The sequence below is a fragment of the Eucyclogobius newberryi genome, unplaced genomic scaffold, assembly GCF_026437365.1.
Source record: "Eucyclogobius newberryi isolate DKJ021-1_F unplaced genomic scaffold, fEucNew1.0.hap1 SCAF_19, whole genome shotgun sequence".
In the NCBI taxonomy this organism is placed as follows: domain Eukaryota; kingdom Metazoa; phylum Chordata; class Actinopteri; order Gobiiformes; family Gobiidae; genus Eucyclogobius; species Eucyclogobius newberryi.
The window spans coordinates 13931437-13952165 of record NW_027315823.1 but is presented as its reverse complement, the minus strand read 5'-3'; the positions used below and the strand labels follow the sequence as shown (position 1 = coordinate 13952165).

Below are 20729 nucleotides of genomic sequence, written 5' to 3'. Positions count from 1 at the left end.
CAGTTAGTTACATTTCTGACGGAGCGGCCACCAACCACCGCTTTGCCTGGAATGTCACACATCTCCATGGAGACAAGCAGATGGTGCCCTCAGACCCACTTATACGTCAGATCTGTGGATAGGCGAGCGCAGTCACAGTGCATTATTTCAAGGTATTTTTGTAGCAATAAAAACAACTGGCATTGAATAGATGCAAGCGGGACGTTCCAGGCACTGCAATATCATCTCCAATAGTGTTGTCATGGCACAAAAAATTGTATTTCGATACTAAGAAATAGGCTCTGGACCTGATACCACAATAATGTAAAAAAAAATCTGCACAAAATAACAGTACTTTCTTTGTGTTTCCATGTGGTCTTATAAATAATTACGAAACTGTTCAGGAAAGATCACATTTTGTCCTGTTTGTTATTTGTTATTTGTGTGTTGAGTCAATACTTAGTTTCGATACTAGTTTTAGCACTGCTCAGTATCTGTCTATCTTTTAAAACATTTACCAACCCTGATCTCGATGGAGGCAAGTGGGTGGCGGACCCGTGATCAGACAAGTTACACCTACAAAGTGCACCTCCAAGTACCTTTTTAAGATGTTTTTATTTTCATGTAAATGGACTAGAATGCCCAAGGGTTTGGTTTAGTGCCACATGCCTGCCAGCTTACCCAACCACCACATTTGTATACTAAATGGATAGAGTGTCATGGCAACATATACAACCAGTAGATCAAATGCGCAACCTCTGGATAGGCACATGTGACTTGTCGAGTATAGAACATGATTTTGATCCATGTAATCGCTAACTGAATGATACAGATTCTAAAAGACATAAAGAATAAAGAAGAACAAAGACAGAGAATATTTCAACCTTTGTTTACCACATTTTCTGGACTATAAGTTGCACCTTTTTACATAGTTTTGGCCGGGGTGCGACTTAAACTTATATTTTTACTTATAAACTTACACTTATATACCGGAGCGACTTATATGTTTTATTATTTGTTATTTTCATACTCTCTATTATGCATTTTTTTTGGCTGGTGCGACTTAAACTCCGATACGACTTATAGTCCGGAAAATACGGTAGTTGAAATTGCATTTAAAAAGTCTTAAGTCTTCATGACTAACCAAAAAAAAACTATCGCTGACTAGTCGACTACTAAACTGATCGTAGCGACGACCCTAACGCACTCGTCTCCTTGTTTCCCAGGAGGACAGTGAGCGTTCCCTCCACTTGAAGCGCGGTCTGCTGCTTCAACACCTGGAACGTTCCGACGCCGGCTTGTACACCTGCACTAGTCTGGACCACTCCTACAAACAAGTCCAGGCCAAGTACCAACTTCACGTCATCCACCTGCCCCACCAGCAGACCCCCCACCCGGGCCCCGCCGTCCAGGGCAGGGTCCCCTCGGCTGGCGTGCCTGGCTTTCTGGGACAGACGACGCACCGGAACTCTTGGCTTCAACCGCAACCGCACGTGAGAAACTACAACTACGTGAACATGTTTGGAGCGAACGGCCTGAGCGCGGAGGACTGCGAGCAGCTCTGGTACAGGGAGAAGAGGCGTCAGCAGAAACTGCGCTCGCTCAAGTTGAAGCAGGAGAACAGGAAGGCGAGGGTGAGGAGGAACAACCCGCCCGGACCCCTGCCGATGTCCTAAAGATGGACTACGCAAAGGACTACTTAGCGAGGAAGAGGGATAATTTAATGCAGTGGGATGAGTCGTGTGATCCAGTAGTGTTGATGTGTAAGCGTGTGGAAGAGTATGTAGACGTGTTTTGTTAATACTTCCCTATACTTCTACTACTTTTAAAAAATGTATTTGAAACAGCCATGTGTTTTTAACGTAAGATGTATGTAACAGAAACAAGATGTCTTTCTCTTGTCCTTGATGAGAGATGTTGGTGTAGTTCCTCATTCGTCCAAGAGAGGGAGCCATTTTGGAAAAAAGTAAAGCTAGTCGTCTGGATTTGGTTTTAATTTTGAAATCAAGACATTTTGACAGTTCAAAAGCCTTCCGATTGAAAATGAGCCCGGAATTAAAGTCGGAACGGCTTGATTTGAAAAACTTTGTCCACGTGACTACCTTTAAAAGCTTTTTCTGTAACGTGGAAACTCAATTTGTTTCACAGTCAAATCTAAAAGTGCTCTGTGTGACATTTCTGCTGGAGGGTCGGTCACCTTATGTCTGGAACGTTCCCCAATTAAACGTATCAATCAAGCTGGTACGCCACCAGGCTACGTTACTGCTCAGATCTGCGGAGTGGCGCAGCAAGTGTTTTTAAATGTATTTTTATACACCCGTGATGGACCCGCCACCAGAAAAGTCACATAGTTTCCCTTTAAATCAAACATTGGAGCAAAGAAATAAAGTATATAGACTTTGTAGATTTTTTTTAGATTTTGAATATTATCTTTTATTGTAATACAAACTTTGAAGGCTAGTGATACCAAAATTCCGTAAACTACTAGGCTCTAGACGTGGTTAGGTTTAGCATTTAACTATCCAATATGAAACCATATTCATTAACATGTAAATATTGATTTTTAAAAAGGTGATGTGTGTTTGTTACAAAAGGCTAAATAAAACCAAAGATGTTAGCTCACTTAATCCTTTAGATGAAAGACAAAATACTTACAGCTACAGTGTTGCATCTTTACTGACTTGTGTTTTACTGTATTTAAAATATTGTGATATTAATGTGTATTTATGTTCTGACTTGTGATGCTAAAGAAATGAGGATTTTCATTAGCCTCAGACAAGCTCGAAGAAACGCACACATTCAAATGGACATTGTTTAAATATGCCTAACACCACTTTTTGCAATGTATTTACTTTTCTTACTTCATTCTTCTTTAGAACTTACTAATAGTTAAGACATTTATGATTTGGTTTTCATTTTTAAGTTTTGTGAACAACCCTTTGATAATATTGGAAATAAGAGTCTGTAATATTTTTATATGAACAAACTACAAATAAATAGGCTATAACTTTTTATTTGGTTGTCTTTGGGACTTTGAAGTTACAATTTTATAACAATAAAATACATATTTTCACAGATTCACAGGACATTTTCAGAATCAGAAACCGAAAGTGTTTATTGCCATTGTCAATTAACAGAAGGTGATTCAGTGCAACATAAAACAATGAACAATGAATAAGTCAAAAGAGAAACAATTTAAATCTACTATGGGATAAAAATAACAATAAGCTATGGGATAAAAGAAATAAGAATTAAAAAAATAAGCTTAATATGTACACACATTTACAGTTGAATTTACACATGTAGTGCAGAAAGTGAACAGTGCAGTGAGTGATTACATTATGGTTAAAGTGACAGTGTTTAGGAAGTGTTCTTGAGTCCAATGGCAGAGGAAAAGAAACGATTCCTGTGGCAGGGAGGTTCTGGTCCAGATGGACGGTAGCCTGCTGCCTGAGGGGAGTGGCCTCCTGCCTGAAGGGAGTGGCCTCCTGCCTGAGGGGAGTGACCTCCTGCCTGAGGGGAGTGGCTCAAAGAGTCCATGTCCAGGGTGAGAAGGCTGTTATCCGACCTGCTCGTCCCAGAGCCCTGGAAACGTACAGGTCCTGCAGAGATGGAAGTCTGCAGCCGATCACCTTCTCAGCAGAGTGCATAATGCGCTGTAGTCTGTGTTTGACCCTGGCTGTGGCTCCAGCGTACCACACGGTAATGGAGGAGGTGAGGATGGACTCAATGATGGCCGTGTAGAACTGCACCATCATCTGCACAGGCAGCTTGGCTTTCCTCAGCTGCTGCAGGAAGTACATCCTCTGCTGGGCCTTCTTGATGCTGATGGTGGGCTTGAGGTCCTGGGTGATGGTGGTGCTGAGAAAGCGGATGGAGTCCACAGTGGAGATGGGGGAGATACAGACAGCATCAGTAATAGTAGGCTGACATTACAGCTCTACACTTCAGTGAGGTCAGCGGTGGGCCCTTGGTCTTTTAGAGACATTCAGGTCCAACTCCATGTGTTTTAGAGATATTCAGGTCCAACTCAACGTGTTTTAGAGGCATTCAGGTCCAACTCTACGTGTTTTAGAGACATTCAGGTCCATCTCTACTCTAACCCTAAACCTAACCCAATGCACATATCACCATATATCATCATCATCATTCTACATGGAATACATATTCAGAAAACTGGTTTCAAGTAACTGTATTCTGGTACAGTTACTCTTTAATTTAGTGGTATTCACTGTTACTTTACTAAATTTTAAGTAATACATTGTGGTATTTGATCATATTAGGCCTCAAACTGCACAGCATTAGTAAGAAACATTGAAAAAAGTGCTCATGTGGTGAGAGTGGGATTTTTCCTGCTCTGAACAAACGCTGCAATAAAATTAGATCCGTTTTAATCCTTTGTTTCATTTTTAAACTATAACGCGTGAAGCGAGAGTATTCCAAGTATGCAGAGTCCTGAATACCTGCAATAAAATTATTTTATTGCAGGTATTCAGTATTAAATGCATTGATTTTCTTCCCAACATTGGTGACAATCAACACAATACACTCTGCTTCAGACTTACACTATGTTGTGTTACTGATTTTGATAAAACATTTTAAACGTTTTGCTCCAGAGGGGAAACTATTTGGGCACCGTGGCTACAACAATACAATTACCAATAAGTTCGAATCCCGAAGTTGATATTCTGTGAACATAGATTTTTTTGTATTGTTATTTTAATTGTTTGAGCTTTTTGTGCATTTTTGTCTGTAGGTATTCAGTGCTTGAAAAGGAGTAGGATGGAGGAAAAATACATTTGTTTTCCAACTCCACTATGCAGATTCTTAAAGCCTTTCAGCCACTGTCCTGTGTGAAAAGGGGAGAGGGTGGTTCCTCTTGCTAAATAAGGAATTAGCGAAAATACCTTATTTCTCCATAGGGTGGCAGTCGTGAGCGTCACAGTGAACGTGCACTGCGCAGTCACCAGAGAAGAAGCAGCAGCTGCGCATGCGCGGGGCAGTACGCTCTGAACATACCGCTTTGAACATACTTCTGTCTCACGCTCTGGCGCTGTCTCCATGGCTCTTACATTAGACTAACTGTCATCACTGAAGGTAAGCAGCTTTTACATGACTTATGTACTCGATCACCGCGAGGTTCGAACCGCAACCCATTACACCACAGTTTCTGTCATTGATTTTATTGTCGGCCTGTAAGTTAGCTTTTTCTGGTTAGCCACTCCTGTGCTAACGTTACTTTACAAAGTTAATATGGGCCACATAAATAAACAAGACTGTGCTACATCACAGTGGTGTTGGATAGAGAAACACTTGTATCAGCTCCATCATCGCATTCGCAGAGCTTGTGTTGAGCTGTCAAATGTGTGTTATCTGACAGACTGCAAAGTAAAAGTAACACCAATGGTTTCCCCAAACACAGGAAAGCTGTGACTGTCCCTGAAGCTCCATGGCTGCTCCAGCCTTACAGCAGCCCAGCTTTTTACTGGTGAGTGATCTGCTCTCATGCTCTGGAGACTAGAGTCTAAAACAAGCTGAACAAACTTCTGCAGCCCTAGAAGTAACTATATTTATATAGTTCAGAGTCATATTCATATTTATCTGTAATCAGTGTTTTGATCAGTAGAAGCCATATGTCACATCTATTAAATTATATTGAATACAATTATCCAAATATAGATTGACCATAGTTTTGGTAAAGCCCTGTGTGAAACACTGTATTTCGTTATTTAGTACTGGGCACTGCTTTTCAACATTGTACATCTGTGTCTTTTAGGCAAATCTAAAGGCAGACTCCACAACCAAACCTCTTCTACATCGCTGCCAAGATTTGGTGAAAATCATTGATGATTATCCTGCAAAGGTACTTCTATATTCTACTACACTGAGGTTCATCTTTGTACAAAATGGGAAAGCGAGTAGTTCTGACTGGCCATACTTTTAACTATTGACTTGCTTTATTTATTTGATGGTAAACATGATTACAGCCGTTTGCTCTGCATGCTTCATGTATCTGGGGTATTTTGAGTTTGTAGCATGTGTGGAGTTGCGGTAAATTGGTCTAATGGTATTGTTCGATGGCACTGATGTGCATTCAGCAGACCAAATTGGATTATTTTTTAGCTATTGTGGCGTTGTTTCTGTGACTCAAAAAAATGAAGGCTCCCTGTTATACCCTCACTTCATCTCATTTGCACTTATTTGTGGTTAACATTTTCCCTCTATAACTGTAGGAGTTGCATTCCATTTTCCCATGGCTGGTGGAGACGGTGTTTGGCAGTCTGGATGGCATCATCTCGGGCTGGAACCTGCGACTGCTTCACTCCAGGAGCCCGGAATACAATATTGTCCTGGAGTTTTTAAGTCCCAAGTAAAACCTTTCTACATGGAATTTACATTGTCAAGTGTCTGTCCCTAATCCAAGTTTCTTCATGTTTAGTGGACCAATGATAAAGCTGGTTTATAAACTCCAAGCAGAAGAATACAAATATGAAATACCAGTTAACTATCTCCCGGTAAGTCATTTAAAGTATGTTCATCACAAATTTGTTACAAGCAGAACATCTCAACTGTCCTGGCTTAAGTGCTTTTCTTTATAAGGCCTATTCCACAAAACTGATTTTTAAGAGCTTTTAAACACGTTAACTGATAATAGTTTTCCCTTGCCCCTATGTACTTCATTGTCTAATTTTGTTGTTGTAATCAATGGTAAACTTTGCATTCAGCAGCATCACGTAGCCATTTTAGACAAAACAAAATCATTGCTTCCTGCTGTGATCTTTGCTCTCCATAGTTTCGACGTGGTGACTTATTGTACTAAAGAGTCAAATGAAAATCATAGCAGTGTTCAACCAGAAGCCATTAGACTTGTTTCTTTTGTCACGTTGTTTAAGATCAAAACTAATCTATGTTGTCTTGAAAATACAAGCTATAATGCCATTACCATTCTATTATCAATTTTATGTAGCTTCCTCTTTAATATGTATATGTATTTGGAAGTTAAGATATTGCTTGCTGAACTATTGGAAATAAATTATTGGAAGGTTGTTTGTGGAATAGTTTTATCAGCTGCCGAAGGAGAAAATGCCATACATTTAGTATGAAATCACCTCCAATAGTTTTAAAAGTAAATTTATCTTTAACGTTTCCGGTTTGTTTTCTTTTTTAGGGTCCGATTAAAGCCTCTATCCAACAAGGAGTGCTCCCAGACTGCCCCCTTTTTCACAACAAACTGCAGATTCCTGTCTCCAGACTCCTCACTCTCAACTTCAGTATCCTTCACTATTCAAAAATAACTCCTGCATTAGAAGAAATATGTCATAAAAACACAATAAGATAAGCAAACCTGTATTTGTCCCACAATGGGGAGCATCCAGGAGAAAATCAATGAAAGCTGAAGGCCAGGGCCGAACCTCAGACAGATTATGATCATGATCATTTGGTGGTATAATACTTTTTCTGTTGTAAATATACATGATAGTTTTTTTACGCTTATCAAGCTGCAGTCTGTGCCGAAAAGTTGAAAACGGTTGAAAATTACAGGAAGTGTAAAACTGATGACATCAGACCCAAAGAGATGCTGCATTCACCCAAACGTTTGGCACAATTTACAACAAACACGTTTTTCGGTGCAGTGGAGTTTAGAGTGACACGTGTCAAAATATATTTAGCTCATTCTTAAATGTAATTATCTTAACTGCATTTTAGTTGAATGAGAAGCTCAACCTGCCACTTTGAATTATTCTGAATGATTTCCGTGTTTGTGTTATTTACTCACTTAACGCTGGTCAGATCCATTTGAATACTTCATGTTTAATTTTGCGTACGGTCTCCTCACGCCAAAGGTGAGTAACGACGCGCCTTGTTTTGAAAATGACAAAGTAGTTGCTAAATTGATCAGTCTCATGCTCTGCTTGTAGATTTCCCCTCCAGGCCATCACGGGAACATGGCAGACACGGCCTACTTTGTGCTGGTGGACACTTACCTCAAATATTTTCTACCCAGTGAAGGAAATGTACCTCCGCCTCCCTTTTCTGACTCCAGGGGCTCGGTCACTGCCCCGTCTCCAAGGTATTTCATTTATGTTGTTGTTGTTGTTGTTGTTTTATGGCGGTTGGCATCCGAGTGTTGCATTACCGCCAGACTTTATTCCTTAGACTGTTGTTGCAGCGAGGCACGGTTTTAGCGAGGCGTGGAAAAGAAATACCATATTTTCCGGACTATAAGCACCAGCCAAAAAATGTATAATAGAGGAGAAAAGAACATATATAAGTTGCACTGGAGTATGAAATGCGGTTGCAAGTGTGAAAATAACAAATAATATCACATAAGTCGCTCCGGAGTATAAGTATAAATATAAGTATAAGTCGCACCCCGGCCAAAACTATGAAAAGAGGTGCGACTTATAGTCCAGAAAATACGGTACATGTTTTTTTGGTGATTTTTTTTTTTATGATGTCATAAAAAGTCTTTAATGTGTTTCTCAAACTTCTCACACCAAGTACTATCAGATCTTTAAAAGAACTTTGTCAGACCTTAATTGGGATGAAAATAAGACTAAACGCCGGAAAAGGTAATTCTCCAAATCCACGGCAACAACAAAAAAACGACAACAAAAGCTATAGATGCTCAATTTGATCTTACCGATCCTTAAACGGTAAAACTAGTCCAATAAATGAATGTTCCAGTTGTGAATTATGATAAACCCCAAAGGAGGACAAAGAACATGAATCGATTTCCCTCTAAATAAAAGAAACACTCACAGAAGTACTAACACTTTTCCCTCATTATCGATTAAAACCACACATTCTTGCCGTCCCGTCCGTCGACATCAGCGCGCACACTTGACTTGTCTTCTTGTCCTTGCTTTCAGCCGCTCCGCCGCCGTGTCCCTGTCCGGTTACGGCGTCCACAATGCCAGTCTCCTCAAGCACCACATTTTTCACCAGCCCACCGTCAACGCCGACCCGGCCGCTCAGGAAATCTGGAGGACCGAGGCGCTGCTGCAGGTCAGCTCACGGCCAAATCGGTACCGGTAACGTCCCGCCCACGAACGGAGTGGTAGAAATGTCAAGAGTTGAGCCCGAAACGTTCCAAAAACAAGAACGACACAGGATGCGGTTATTTTACTCGCGCGAGGAGAGAATGTTGAAGGTCTCAGTCACAGGAGGTCGCTAACATCTCTGAGCGCTCTCTGCATCTCTCCTCAGTTTTATTGGCTCAGAGTTTAGCAGTCCAGGTTCAAAAGTTCACAGGACACTCCACATGTGGTTAATGGTCCCAAGATAAGCACACACAATGTTAGTTTTCACATTAAGATTGGCTTCTTATCGCGGCAAGATTTGAACAGCATACATCTTCTGCCTTCTCCACTTGATTTAATGTCTAAAAAGATGGATGCTCTGAACATCTTTTACTGCAATGATTAATACAAAAACACTTATATGAAGTTATACTTTCACGGTTATAAGACCTATGCTGTATTTACATTTCATTCCATCAATAAACGACATCCGCTCTTCAAGACTCGTATTTCTACCCTTTGTTTTTCTGCCCAGTCCGAGTTTTGACCTAATTCGTTTGTTGTATTTTGACCTAGTTATGATCTGCTACATCTATTTTCGAACCGACTTTATCTTATTCAATTTGGGATGTTGACATAAGCTGCAATGGGGAAAATCTGCATTTGTGATTTAGACCTTTGTCATTTCGATCTAGTGTGGCCAATGGACCGTCCGTGTAGTTGTAACTGTTTTGTGTTTTCCGCAGATGTTTGTGGAGATGTGGCTGCATCACTACTCTCTGGAAGTGTACCAGAAGCTCCAGTCTCCTCAGGTGAAGGTCAGTACATGCTGTTGCCCCGTAGCACCTCCCCCCCACCCCCTCACCTGCTCCGTAGTAGAGGCACATGATGGCTGGCTGTGGCTGGACACACGACACGAGTCCCTTCACCTTTAACGCTCTTTTCATTTTCAGTTAATTTATCAATCAATCAACCTTTTATTTATAGAGCCCATTACAACACACACAATAAAGATCAAGGCAATAAAAAAAAACGTAAAAACAATCTGTACTAGATAAAGTGTCATTACATTACAGAGTGTTAAAAGCCAGTCTGAATAAATATGTTTTAAGCCTGGATTTAAAAAGGTTAGTCTTACATTGTAAATAGTCGGTAGTATAAGTAGCTACAGCAGTAAGGTGCCCACTCTTTCCTGTGGTGTGCCCAAATCAATGCTAATCAAATTGTAAATTGCAAATAATTTGTAGAGTTGATCTGCAAAGACAAATTGTGCTTTTTAGTGGCTATTATTGTATAGATTTATATACCAGCTTTCACATGATCCTGCTTAACTTTTGCACTGAACAGACGGTCAGCAGATACACATCCCGCAGGCCCTGATTTGGGTACGCCTGAGCTCTAGCTTCTATACTCAGCTTTGATGTACAGTGTAGTTTTCCAGACCCCCATCAATGAAGCCTTTATTACTGTTTCCGAGAAATAATGTATAGTGTGAAATATTGTTCCTGTTTCCTTCTACTAGACTAGTAGACCCATTTATGGTTGGGTTTTTAGCCTAAAATATTATTCTGTTGATGGTTTCTAATAGTAACTCAACAAGCCATGCACATAATTGGTGATATTCAGTCTTCTGGCTCTGGTGGTCCTGGCACAAGATCTGGAGGCCCCTGGCAGGTCGCCCCAGTGGCATTGAAGGATGGGTCAAATGCAGAGAAGGAATTTCCCTCAAGTATACTTGTTTTCGCTTTAGTCATGACTTTCTGTTCCACTGGAGGGTGAGGTAGAGCACTGCCAGGCAAATTACATTCATTTAGTAGTCCGACCACATGAAAGGACTGATGTCATCAAAACTAGTCAGTTATTTAACGGTTTTGCCGACAGAATGTGGTGATGAGGAAACAGCTCATAGTTATACTGCTGTTTGTTTGAATGGAGTTTGGAAAGTATAATTCTGTTTATGTATCGCTTGAGATATTTTTTTTAATTCGATTTTTGGTTTAAGTTGTGTGCTTTTGCTTCTTTTGCTTTAATTTCCTGCATGTAGAAGTGTGATCATGTTTTTGTTGCACATAAATCTACTACCGGTACATAAACACATTTTGGTTGACAGTATGTTGTATTGTTGTCTTTTGCCTAAGTTATTGCATGTTTTTTAACTACTGCCATTCCGTGTCCTGCATGTCAACAAGTCTTTCCTTTTGTTCAAATGACTTGTGTTTTGTGTCTACGATGTGAACTTAAATGCAAGATTTGTCTTGAGTGTGGTTTGGAGCTAATTTAAACCAGCACAGTGACATTGGATGAATCCAGATCTGCTAATTTAATATTGTAGTATATAGTATCAAATTTGCATATTAATATACTAAATGACTGCAGTGCTCCAGAAAATGAGCATCTTTAAGTTGACTAGAGTTTTAAAATGGAAAATGGAGATGGGGAATCATGTTCTAGTGCTAAACAGGTCATTGTAAACTTTGCTATGTTTCACTTTCCCTAACAACCATCCAAAAACTGGATTCTACCTCAAGAAAAAGGTGAATGAGTCCAGTTATGTTCAATGTTCCAGAATATATCCCAATAAAAACTCTCCGCATTAGTGTAACTTTAGTGTAATGTTAGCTTTAGATGAGTTCCCATCCCTAGAGGAGGGGCAGGTCTGCATCTGTCCAGTGAATGTCTTGTTCCCACAGTCAATGTTTTATTTTTGTCTCCTCCCTGTTGTCTGCTCTTTCCTCTTGAACATATGGATATTTCTCGTCTGTGCACTCCTTCTGGTGCCCCTGTTTCTCCTGTTCTTCCACTGACCTGCCTCCACACTTTTCTTCCTCCACTCCTCCTCACCCCTCTTCCTCACTGGTCCTTCTGCTGTCCCTCTCTCCCTCCTGGTGGTTTTGCGTGAACAGCTGGCCCTGCTGCAGTACCGCATCAGTATGTCCAGCATGCCGTGCCAACCCCACGCCCCACCAGGCTCTGGGAGCCTCCACACCTACCAAGTACTCTTACCTTTTCATTCACCCCCGCCCCTCTGGGGCCTGCTGGAGGTAAAGCCAGTCATGACTTCATGCTCAAGAATACTTCTCTGTAATACAAAGACAAGCGAAACAAACACATTTAGTGTAAATTAGTGGGGACACGGCTTAACTTTTATTATAATATATTTTACATTAAGATTATAAAATTGACACATCACATTAAAATGTCTTCCCGGAAATTTTCACCTGGATGTTCATGTTTAACATTTTCTGGACATATTGTTTGAGAAGTATTCTTGTGTGAAAGGTGAATGCAGGAATGAAGCATTGAAGTTCACTTTTGGCGTTGCTGTAGTTATTCCCAAATGTTTGGGATTTAATGCATGCCATGTTTGAATGTGCTTCTTTGCTGTAGCTAATTGTGTGAAATGTGTTGACGCTTGCATGAATCTAAGCTGAATGTGCTGCTTCACTTCAAATGGCTTACCTTTTTAAAGCACGAAAGCCAAAATAGCAGATACGCAGAACTTGACAACAGAAGCTGACATTATTGCTACGGTTTTATAGAAATGGTGCAACAATGTTCCAGTAAAGGCTTTTTTTGTTTTTTGAGAAACCATTGCATTACAAAAACACCATTTTAATGCTGCTGTAGGAAGTTTATGATAAACGCCATGTGGTATCACACATGAACAACTTTTACGTTATTGTATTTAGTTTTTAAGTAAGTAAGTAAATTGTATTTATATAGCACTTTTCACAGACAGAAGTCACAAAGTGCTTCACAAAACACAGAATAAAACAATAAAAACACAAAAAACTTACAGTGAACAATACATATACAACAATATACAGTAAAATCAGTCCGTAAAACAAGTGCATTTAAAAGGCTGACCCTTAAAAGAAGTAACTGTTTGGTCTATATTTAGATACTCTTCTGTTATTGTAACGCAACTACTCTAATTATACCTGTCACAGTAACTTATTCTGAAGTGTATATCAAAATGACAATATACAATAATATATACTTTATACCACTGGCACCATAAATCTGAAGCCACAGAATCCCTGTAGAAAAAATACAAAGCCAAATGAAACATTTCTGACATTGTTTGCCAAAAACATCGTTCCAGCTATTATTTATTTATTGATATAGAATTAATTGTGATTGGCCTATTTGTGACTTCATCTTGTTAAACTCCCATCATCTCTGGACATTGTTGCTCCGTTGAACGTTTCCCATGCTTCTGGTGGTTTTTTGGCTGCTTGGTGGAACGGGAAGCAAAGCATCATCACTGGCTGCTTGATGAATGAATGAATTACCCTGGGGGGCGCTTTGTGACCGCTCTCTTCCACAGGAGCCCTTCAGTCCTACAGAGGAGCACGTGCTGGTGGTGAGACTCCTGGTCAAACATCTGCACGCCTTTTCCAGCAGCCTGAAGCCGGAGCAGTTGTCCTCTCCTCCTGCCCACCCCAGCCCTCTGGAGGAGTTCAAAAGGTCACAGTCACCACCTCTTTTTTCTCTAAACGTGTCTTTACTTGTGTTTTTTACACGTTTGCCTCATTACAGGGTGGTAGTACAGCGGTTTGTTCAGCAGAAGCTCTATCTGTTTCTAGAGCACTGCTTTTGGCACTGGCCACTGGACGCTTCCTTCAGACCAGTAAGTAACTAAGGCCGAGGTGCAGACTAAATATAACGTTCAACTAAAGCATAATTGTACAAAAGTCTAACCAAGTTGTACCCAAAGGGGATGATGTAGGCTTTTTCTGGTGCTTGGTATTGAACTACAGCTTAAGTAGATCTAGTGATGTCAAGATTATTAGGTTAATCGATAATCGTGGTTATAATCGTTTTTTGTTCAATATATAGCCCAAAGAAGACCTTGACGTGATTGTGATGTTTTTTTCCCTCACAATTATGATAACTCTAAAATTTAATGTCCTAGGTAGTTTTTTGATTATGTTCATCGTCAGCCCCAATATTGATCTAAAATCTTTATTTGAAGCGAGCAGCAGATTTTCACTTAGACGTTTTTATTTTTGGAATGGTCACAGAAATATACTAAACCTTGTTCCTATGCTTCAATCATTGTTGCATTTTTGAGTGTGAAATTATGTTCAACTTTTTAATCCATCAGAGAATATGCAATTTTAAGGAAACGGCTGGTTGGAAATTAAATACTCGTTAAGATTTGATTGTCTGAGATGGTTGATCTCTCTCTCTCCTAGATTTTGGAGACTTGGTTGAGTTATATCCAGCCCTGGAGATACACAGGGGAGATTACCCTCCCAACTCCACTGGACATAAGCAGGACAGTGCCAGAGAAATGGTGAGTCACAAGCGAGCGTTTAATAGATCTCTGCGTCTTCTCTTTTTGAAATGCATTGTATCCAAGCGAGTGCACGGACCTCTGCTGGATCAGGACCGACCTAAATGACAAGATGACCGTTGACTGATGTCGCCGACGTCTCCTGTCCTTTTTCAGGGAGTCTTTTGTCCAAGAGAACCTGCTGGTGTACACCAAGCTGTTCCAGGCGTTTCTAAACCGGGCCTTAAAGACTGACCTGGTGAATGGCAAGAACGCTCTGATGGTGTTTCGAGTGGCCAAAGTCTTCTCGCAAACCAACCTTCCAGAGATGATCCAGAAAGGTAATGAGGCATTTCCTGAAGCCCAAAATGATTCGTCGCCCGGCCCGTTTAAGAAAGACCCAGACGTCATGCAGTCGTGAGTTGTAGAGGCTAGAAATGGTTGACGAGGAACATCATATTTCTACGATATTGGGGTATTAAGACCAAACCAAATGCATCTCTCAAACGCCAGGAGATGGACTTGTTGACATGGTTAAAGTGCATATGACTGTTTCCATGTTTTCTAATTATTTAGATTTGTAAGATATCCTTTCAGAGAATATTGATCTTAGTTTCACATCTGTCAAGCTGCAGTTTGTATAGAAAAATGTAAAGTTCAATTAAGGATTCAAGCAACACAATTTACACATAAGACACGTTTTTTTCAATCGGATCACAACATAAAGGTGTTATCGGGTATTATTATTTGCCATATCATAACAACTATAGTGTAATTGATATGGATATTGGCCCTTCTTTACTGTGTGGTTGCTAAGTAACTCTTGTGGAATTAATGATATCCACATTATACTTTTTTTTTTCTGTAAAATCTTCAAATCAATCATTTTGAAATTTTAAATGTGTAACCTAACTTATACTTACATTTTACCATATTGAATTGGCGTCACAAACACAATTGCACTATAAATGGTTGTGAGCACGGTCCAACCACGCTTTCCGATAAATGATCTTAATTGAAACGTGGTTTGTGTTCAGGAGAGCAGCTGTTTCTGGAGCCGGAGCACGTCCTGCACCACCGGCAGCCTCGCGGATACCTCACACCCAACCAAGGAGGCAGTTTCTTGTCTTCTCGACAGCGCGTGGTAACCGACACCGTGTTCAAGGTGAAGAGCCACGTCTACTCCATCGAGGGCCAGGACTGTCAGTACAAGCAGATGTTTGGGACCGAACTCAGAGGAGCAGTAAGTCACGTCACATGGAAACTAAAGTGTCTTTTCTGTCGTCTTTCCATTTGAACCAGCCAAAACTAAAGCTGAGGATGCACTACACAACATGATTTCTGATGATTTTCTGTCTGTTGTGATGTCGTTTTCCAGGTAATGAAGTTAATCCAGCAGATTGCACAGGCCAGACAGACGGCCAAAAGGATATCGGACCACTCCAGCGAGACGGCCGCCAACAACTCGTTCCTTTCCTGGTTCGGCCTGGGCCCCCCCGACCAGAACAGCATGTTCAACGGAGCAGAGCCAGAGGAAAGCGGAGAGTGTCTGAAGAAGACCCACGACCTCCTGGACAAGGCTTTGGAGTTCCTGTGTCTGATATTTAAGGTAAGATGGTCTGTTTTATTTAGACTGAGCATCTAATTTTGGTTATTTACACATGACCAGTTAATTTACTTGCCTTTTGAAAGACAACATGGTTATTCAATCTGACATGACGGGCCAAATAAGGTCTTCCTTTTGTCTAAATATTGCGTTAACTTTGCAACTTTTTATTCTGTCAAAATGTGCAGTTGAACCAAGGGCAGCTGACACAGTTGATGTCATTCCTGGGCTCTGAGGAGGACGGCAACAACAAGCAACTGCCAGACTGCATTCAAGGGGAGAACGGGCTTGTCCTGACTGACGTGGGGCGAATGCAGGTTAGCTTTTTCTCTTTAAAAAATAAAAAATAAACATTTGGAAATATGAATGAGTGAAGTTAAAAATCCCTTGTCGTTCTCAGATTATAAATGGCCAGCGTAGATTCGACATCCAGTATCAGGGAGACCCAGAGCTGCAGCCCATCAGGAGTTATGAAAACGCAGCACTGGTCCGCCTTTTCTACAAGCTCTCCACCGCCATCAATGGAAGGGTGGGTGCACTTTACACGTCACAGCATTATTACTGTACATAAAGAAACCCATTTTAGTGTGCTTGATGTGAATAGCCTTGTTTATCCTGTTACCTTTGTGTTCATGTTTACTGTCTTATAAAAAAAAAAAACCTGTCTAATTTACCAGGCTTTTATTCACTTTTATGGACATACTAAAATTATAATGTTAAAATGACTAAGATACGAAACATAGAACAGTGTTATATTGTTAATTTCTCATTTCATGTTTTGCAAGTCAGTTGTGATTCGCTAATGTGTTTTTATTTATTTGATCATGTATTCAACTGTTTAATAGTTTAAATATAGGCCAATTGTTCCTCTCTGTTTAGATTAAAAGAGATATCATGTCAAAACCACACTTTAACTTCTCTTTCTGTTTTGTCTTTTGTGGTGCAGTTTGGAGGGCACATGAACGCCCTCTGCTCACGGCCGGACGTCCTCGGTCGCTTGGGTCGCCACTATCTGACAGACCCCGAAACCTTAGCAAGAATAAGTCACAGTCCGGTCACCCATCGGACTCTAAACAAGCCGCGCCATCCCAGACTGAGCCTGCGGCCGCTGGCCAGCTACAGGACGCTGCTAATGCTAATGCTGCTCTACATGCTCGCGGCCCTGCTGTCGTTCGGACCAGTGTCCAGCACGCTGCTCATAGTCAGCGGGGCCTTTCTCTGCGGACTATTCATGACGCTGTTTGGGGACAAAATAAAAACTCATTAACGAAAATGTGTACAATAGGATTACGATATTTTGAAGTATTTTTGCTATGATAAGTATGTGTTTCCCAGTTCTAAATATAACTTGCTATTTGGTCATAGTTTATTTTTTATTCATAATGGTGAAAGCTGACGACTAATGTAAAGCCACATTATAGTAAGGACATGTTTTTTGGATTCAATGATGAGCACGCCATGATATTTACTATTTTTATGTTGCTTTTTATATGGATTATTTTAGTGTTCTGACATTGAGCTTTGAACTTACTGAAGCCTCCCTTTACAAATATAGTATCGATCCATGGCACAAGAAACTGGCGTTATTAAAAGAAATGTTGGTTGTTTGCTTATAACTGACTGTGTTTTAAACTAAAACTGATTTTTCATATCTATTTGTATTTGTTTTATATCTTAGGTTATTGATTAATTTTACTTTTCAATTACCAATACAAATATTGAGAGTTTGTTTACTTAGCTTGCAAACAATGAAAAGTTTAAGTCCTCAAAATCTGAATTAGATCAAATCAAATCAATTTATTTTTGTAAGGCCCAAAATCACAACAACAGTTGCCTCTGAGGGCCACAGGGAGAAATGAATCAACAATGTCTGTGGTGGCGATGAAGTCAGACAATGTCTGTGGTGGCGAGGGACGATGTCCCAGGGTCCTCTGTCCTTAGACTCTCCTCCTCGGCCAGGAAAAACTACAAAAAAAAAAATCTAGATCTGTTATTAAAGGGGAAGATTAACTTACTTTTGGACAGCTACTGGGGATCCTAAAAAAACAAAAGCTGCTTTTATGTAAAGCTTAAAACAAGGTTGAAGAATGGATTCCCAGGCTGGCTAGTGTCAACACCTTACTTACTCTCCCCATGTCCTGTAGCTGAAGTCCTGTAGAGCAGTGTTTCTCAGACCTTTCATATTTGGCTTTCCGAGTACCACCAGATCTAAACTCGGACTGTATCAGATCTAAATTAGGGCTGAACGTAGTTAAAAATGGACCGAATCATGGAAAACCCATAAAGGGGACAAAAACATGAATATATTTGTCTCAATAAATAAATCAATTAAATTTATAAATGGCTGAGGGCCCGTGTACCAGCAGAGGCAGTACCAGTTTGACAAACAGAAGAGAATGCAGAGAATTCTACTGTCCAGGGTGTAATTAATGGAATGTATAGGAATTATTTATAGCTTAGTTAGCTTTTGGTAATTTAACCTATTTGCAAAATTATGAATAATAATACATTTAAAACCTAAAAACAGACAACTGAGATTGAACTGCAACTCCCACGAGTACGCGCGTGGTTCCGTCATCAACCTTCGACTGCCAAACAGTGACGTAGAACTCCTTCGCCGGGAGAAGTTTGAAAATAAACGTGAAACTTTTACACCTGAAACGTTTACTGTTTACGACTGTAAGCACGTTTTGGCAATTCACGATTCTTTTTATGCACAAACCGACCACAGGGAAACCTTGGGGTGAAAGAGAAGCCGTTTTGGAGGTGAGCAAGGACACTTTTAGAGACAGTTAGCTTCACTTAGTGCTCGGTGACATGAGGCAGCGCCTGTCAACAAGCTGCTGGTTATTTATCAGAGCCGCTACACACGCTCCTCCGTCATGGGTGTTTTTTTTAATCACGAACAGGGCTGATAAACCCCCGAAAGTCGTGTTTGTGTACGGCCACTTGGCTGATGTAGTGTGGCGTTTATTACCCGCCGCGTTAACCCGTGTTTGTGGCTCGGCGCAGTGGGCGGCTGGCGGCGAGTGTCCACTAGTGTCCTGACCTTTCCATCTTTAGTTCCTTTGGGAATGACCGTGGAATAAAAGCAAACATTGTCTCTGTTTTGGTTGAGCTTTTTTGACAGTTTTATGATAATTTTCAAGCTCTATATCTCTGCGGAATTAGTTAATCTATGTAAACTTCTAGCTGAGTTCTGAGAAACAGTTTGGACATAATATGTATTTAAAATCTGATTGGCGCGTAATGGGACAGATAGAACTTAAAAATATTGCACATTCTCATATTTTAAAATATATCGAAACATTGATAATATTGCAAGTGTTTTTTTGAACTAGATACGTCACAATATAACATTTTACTGACAAAAAACATCATGATTTAACAAGTAATTGTGACTATCGAACAGTGAGTGAAAGCTTTAATTTTCTCTCATTCTCCTGGTCTGACATGTTACTTTTCCTAAAGTTTGTGACTGGATTTACAAATGTTACGTTTTGAAAGACAAAATAAAGTTAAATTCAATAAAAACAGCCAGATAAAAAAGTTATCTACATACCTTTTTTATTATGTTCAGCGTCTTTGGGTCACTGAAAAGCGCTATATAAATAAAAGTTATTATTATTATTATTATTATTAGATATATTTTTTGGACGATAGATTGAACAAAAAATACTTAATTTTGCTTCTTAAATTGTAACGATTATTATTTTTTTGGTTCTTAGGATTCTATTGTGACATGAATAAGCCTGATTATCAATTAACTTAATAATGACACCCCAACATTGTTGTCTCTATTATACTGTTATTGCATTTAGATGAAATGTTATTATTTTGTGTCCGCAGGCTGTCACTGACATGTAATCACAAAACAGACTAGATTACGTAGCTCTGGGTTTAAAGCTCTTCCCCTTTGTCCCGTCTCCTTCAGGCAGCCATGGCGGCCTCAGACGACGAGGCTGCAGACGCCCTGAGCGCAGCGCTGTCCTCGGCTTTGGCCAGCGCCGTGTCGTCGGCCATGGCCGTGGCGATGGCCGACGACGCCAGGACGGAGATCTCCAGCCTCATCGACCACTGGGAGGACATCCAGAGCGGCTCTACAGAGGAGCTGGTCTCCACGCTCACCAAGTACATGTTTGATTAATAACTACTACGGCAGGGCGATATTTATTTATTTAGTTTTACGATGGTGAAAATGTTCTATCACGATGTAAAAGGGAAAGTAATATATAACTGATGCTAGACACTTAACAACACCCTTTATGATATTTAATCTTATTTCAGGCTATTTATATTGTAGTTGTAAGTTACTTCCTCTACTTTCTCAGTCATTTACAGTTTTTAATCTTCCGTTGTATCTGATTAAATGGCTCTTTTCGCCTTAGTCCAGAAGTTGTCTGCGTTAAACCCCTCCTGGTTATTTTACACAGGGCTGCCGATCTCGATTGCAAAAAAATACGTACATTTGACACAAATCAGCCTACTTTATACCATATTTTAATGGTTAGACTTTTTTTTCTGAATGCCTGCTTAAAACAATGGAAATGGCAATCTACATCAACCGGCGGGGTGAAAAAAGGTGTAAACGGGAACATTCTCCACAGTAGAAAAAGCTTCAGTTGTAGTCATCTGGACTCAGTTAGAAAAAATAGACGTTTCGACTCTCATCCAAGAGTCATTGTCAATAAAAGAATTTAGATCGAGAACTCCGATATTTATACTGTTCTGTGGTAAGACCCACCCATTGGGCGGAGCCTTCCTGAAGTAGAAAGAGTTGTTTGTTTCAACAGAAACTCCCCCCTTGTATCTACCGAGCTAGCCTATTCAGAATTTTAAT

General features: G+C 40.2%; 4 protein-coding genes across 11 annotated transcripts in view; 3 read left to right on the top strand and 1 right to left on the bottom strand.

The window, feature by feature from the left end:
• The window catches only part of LOC140365388 (semaphorin-3D), a 113983-nt gene extending 110990 nt beyond the window's left edge, over positions 1–2993 (top strand). For both annotated transcript variants that reach the window (XM_072451787.1, XM_072451786.1), the window contains exon 18: positions 1206–2993. In XM_072451787.1, the coding sequence (XP_072307888.1) occupies positions 1206–1655 (450 nt within the window). In that variant the 3' untranslated portion in view covers positions 1656–2993. The remainder of the gene's footprint in view (positions 1–1205) is intronic.
• Positions 1–20729, bottom strand: part of manbal (mannosidase beta like) — a 401671-nt gene that overhangs the window by 175787 nt on the left and 205155 nt on the right. The gene's annotated exons all lie outside the window — the stretch shown is intronic.
• Positions 5402–17162, top strand: smpd4 (sphingomyelin phosphodiesterase 4). 6 transcript variants are annotated; one of them, XM_072451783.1, is made up of 19 exons: positions 5402–5467; positions 5756–5842; positions 6213–6349; positions 6419–6494; positions 7148–7250; positions 7771–7823; positions 7899–8050; positions 8853–8988; positions 9749–9814; positions 11906–11995; positions 13333–13472; positions 13545–13635; positions 14204–14304; positions 14461–14624; positions 15321–15526; positions 15662–15892; positions 16078–16206; positions 16290–16418; positions 16836–17162. In XM_072451783.1, the coding sequence occupies exons 1-19, from the start codon at positions 5429–5431 to the stop codon at positions 17154–17156; spliced, it is 2451 nt and encodes an 816-aa protein (XP_072307884.1). In that variant the 5' UTR covers positions 5402–5428; the 3' UTR covers positions 17157–17162. The 6 variants fall into 6 exon arrangements, with proteins under 6 accessions (XP_072307884.1, XP_072307882.1, XP_072307883.1 ...); XM_072451781.1 differs by having other exon boundaries at positions 11906–12043; XM_072451782.1 differs by having other exon boundaries at positions 9749–9820.
• Positions 19815–20729, top strand: part of LOC140365393 (DDB1- and CUL4-associated factor 1-like) — a 28256-nt gene continuing 27341 nt past the window's right edge. The window contains exon 1 of one of the 2 annotated variants that reach the window (XM_072451793.1): positions 19815–20020. In XM_072451793.1, coding sequence (XP_072307894.1) covers positions 19830–20020 — 191 coding nt within the window. In that variant the 5' untranslated portion in view covers positions 19815–19829. The remainder of the gene's footprint in view (positions 20021–20729) is intronic. The other variant, XM_072451792.1, reaches the window with a different exon arrangement.